General features: G+C 58.2%; 1 protein-coding gene across 1 annotated transcript; it reads left to right on the top strand.

The window, feature by feature from the left end:
- Positions 1-781: 781 nt before the first annotated feature.
- SDRG_16950 (hypothetical protein) lies at positions 782-3,217 on the top strand (the record flags this gene model as incomplete). Its single annotated transcript, XM_008623176.1, has 9 exons — positions 782-865; positions 922-1,905; positions 1,951-2,084; positions 2,132-2,253; positions 2,314-2,459; positions 2,509-2,619; positions 2,666-2,788; positions 2,848-2,928; positions 2,984-3,217. 9 exons carry the CDS (start codon positions 782-784, stop codon positions 3,215-3,217), a joined length of 2,019 nt encoding a protein of 672 aa, XP_008621398.1.
- Between the last annotated feature and the right edge of the window lie 86 nt (positions 3,218-3,303).

The raw sequence follows: 3,303 nt of genomic DNA, 5'->3' as shown, positions 1-3,303 counted from the left end.
CTTGATGTTGAAATGAGCTAATCAACATGCAAATATAAAGGCGAAAATGGTGGACTTCGTAATGCGCTCGCGAGGCATGGCTGGTGCGTCCAGCGGAGGTGCTTGATCGTAGCTCAGGAATGTGCGAGGCGTCGAGGCACCAAGTATGGTCGGCGCGGAGAATGCGACGCGCCTTGGTATCTCAAGTGATACTTCTAGAGTTTGCACAGTGGTCATTGCACGCTGCCAACCCTTTCTGTCCAAATGTGGGCATACTCGCATGCTTCAGGCGTCCACCGACGGGCTCGCAGCTGCGGCGCCAATAAGATCTCAGCTGCGATGCTGGTCATTGCAGTCAGTACGCCTCGAGTCTTCTGAAGCCATCCTGCGCTCGGCTTCTACCTTGTCACGACCGCTGGCTCTTCACTCGTGCAGGAGGCAATGCATGCGTTGCCGGCTACGTCTTACCGCGCCAAGGCAGTCGCCCTACTGTGTACATAGGCCATGCAGTTGCCATGCCAGGGACAGGTCGCCGCCGATGAAGTGACCGCAGAGGCGCTTCGATGACTCGGGCCTGCACCAGCTCCTGCACCGCTTCAATCCGCCTGCGCTCATTGGCTGCGCGAGCATCTTGTATCCGTATTTCTACCAATGAGACGCGGCGAAAAAGATTGCAATGGCCGTGCTTATACCATTTTTTTACGTTCGAGCAACGAGCATACAAACATCGAGGTAATAAAATACCACAACGCCGTGCTGCACTTGCTAGCTCGGCCATTTCGAAGCTGGGACCGCGACCGGCATGGGCTGGGACGGCCTCGTGTGCTACGCGACCTCGTGCTTTGGCGACGCCCGCCTGGACGGCGCACGCGCCGCCGACCGCCACGTACGCAGATGATGACGTTCTCTGCATGGCGCCTCATGCCCACGACGTACTGCTAGGCGTGTCCGCAGCGCTTCAAGCTCAAGACGCTGCACGTCCACGTCGACAATCAACGCAGCCGCCTACGCCTCGAGTCGACCAACTGCAAGCTCGCGTGCTTGCCCGCAGGCTTGATCAAGAAGATTGTGTTTCTCTTCTTGCGCGGCCGGGCCGAGGCCAGCGTCCGCCCACCGACGCCGGCGCCGACCGACAATACGTCCGCGTACGCGAGCCCGCCCATGACGAACGAGTCGGCGATCCCCATGCTCTCGAACGACATGATCTCTATCGCATCGTCCTCGTCATCGATTGCATCACGAACATCCGTGTCCATGAACGAAGCGTACGCATATGCCCGCGGGTGCCAGCTCGCCGAGTCGAGCGATCCGCTCGAAGCCAGCGGCGCGTCGTCGTCCTCGGTCGCGTCGTCCATCTCGGCGCCGCCCATGGACTTGGACTTGAACATCCTCCAGGACACGTATGCTATTACGTTCAAGAAGGCGTCGACGGGCCGCGAAGAAGTCGAGATCAAGCTCTTCATGGTCAACGCTGCGCGCGCCAGCCACGAGCACATGAAGATCGTGCACGTGCTCTTGCGAGACAACCTCTGGGTCGATGTGGTCGTCGTCGACGAGCTCGGTGGCGCCAAGCATTTCAGCGCCGGCTTTGCAATCGACGAAGCATCAACCGTGTTCCAGCTGGACGCATGCCCCTCGTGTGGCCTTGCCTTTCGCTGCAGCTGCAACGAGTCGCCGACGAATCCACAAACGATCTGGAAGCGCGAAGAGGACGTCCGGCTCGATGAGCTCGTCGTCAAGCGCGATCCGCCCGCGCTCACCATGGCGTACGACCACTGGCAACATACGTGCTCGAGCGTCTGCGAAGAGGTCGTGCCAAGCCTCCAGCTGCGGCTTGTGCCCGCGTCCTCTGCTTTGCCAACGGAATTTGAGCTCGCCATCTCGTCCAGCAAGACGGTCAAAGACCTCGCCGAGGCCATCTACACTGTACGTCGTACCTCGTCTCGCTTTCAAAGCTCAGGGTATGGGTAGATGTATTGCATCTCGGTGTGTCATGGCGAGCTCAAGTGGCACGTGACGCGCCGGTACCGCGACTTTTGCGACCTCCAATCGCAGCTCTCGAGCGACTTGTCGATGGTGCTGCCGTCACTGCCCCCGAAAACCTGGTTTGAGGCAGTTAGAGAAGACGACGACGTCTCACCAAGATACGTAGGCTGCCAAGCGTCGACGAAGCGTTTGTCTTGGAGCGTCAGCTCGCGCTCGAGAGCTTCTTGCGGCAGCTTTTGCCCATGCCAGGGGTCATGGAGTCGCCCCGGTTCCTCTCATTCCTTGGCGGTCCGTCGTAGAAGAGACACCTTTTGAATAGGAGATGGTTGCTCATTCTTCCGCTCGTAGCGGTGTCGACCACGTCGCTCGAGCACGAGCGCGCCTCGGGCATTCCGCGGGACGTGGTGCATTTGCGCATTTTGCATCGGTTCGTCGCGGTTGGGGACTTAGTGCTTTTTCGATCCAAGAACTCGATGAGCGGAGTCCAGCGCTCGGTACTTTTGCTGTATATTTGTATGGACACGTTGTGTGATGGACCACTAGGTGACGGGGGCCGAGTGGGACCATGTGGGCATCGTTGTCGAGGTGCCTCATTCGCGCCACCGACTCATGCTGTTGGAAGCGACCGGCGACGGCGTCACCATCTTCCCGCTCGTACGACGGAGCGCTTGCTTTGAAATAGTGTGCACACTGTTTATAGGTGCCGCGCATTTTAGCGTACACGTCCTGCTTTACAAAGTACATGGCGCTCCGCAAGTTGTCGCTGCCACCGACGATGGACTTGACGGACGTCGCTGCACAGCTCGCTGCGTTTGCCAATCAGGTGCGGAGGAATTGTATCAACTTTGTATCAACTTTGTATATCCACAGGTCGAGGGCAAGCCGTACGTGATGACACTTGGCAAGCTCGTCAAGCAAGAAGAGACAAATGCGACGCTGTCGGGCTTTTTCTGCTCGGAATTGGTATTCCCGTCGTTTCCACAAAAATTGCTTGTTTTTACGGTATTCTCGGTACTAGATTGCGGCCGCGCTCAAGCACGTGGGGCTTCTGGATACGGACTTGGCGGCCGCCAACTTTTGGCCGGGCTGCTTTGCGAGCGGCGGTCAAGTCGACAAGGCGCTGGCGCGGACCGGTGCGTCGTACGGCCCCGAAGTGGTCATCGACTGCCGCGTCCTCGAGATTGCAATGACCCACCGGTCCGAGCACGGCACGACGGGCACAGTTATCCACAGCGACTCGTCGAAACCCTAACTCTATAATTTACTATTGTATTGACATGATAGTCGCAGTATCCTTGGTTTGCATACATCAACAACAAATACTCTCTGGCCGTTGCT

Source organism: Saprolegnia diclina, assembly GCF_000281045.1.
Source record: "Saprolegnia diclina VS20 unplaced genomic scaffold supercont1.165, whole genome shotgun sequence".
Lineage (NCBI taxonomy): Eukaryota > Oomycota > Saprolegniomycetes > Saprolegniales > Saprolegniaceae > Saprolegnia > Saprolegnia diclina.
This window is presented reverse-complemented; position numbering and strand designations above follow the sequence as displayed.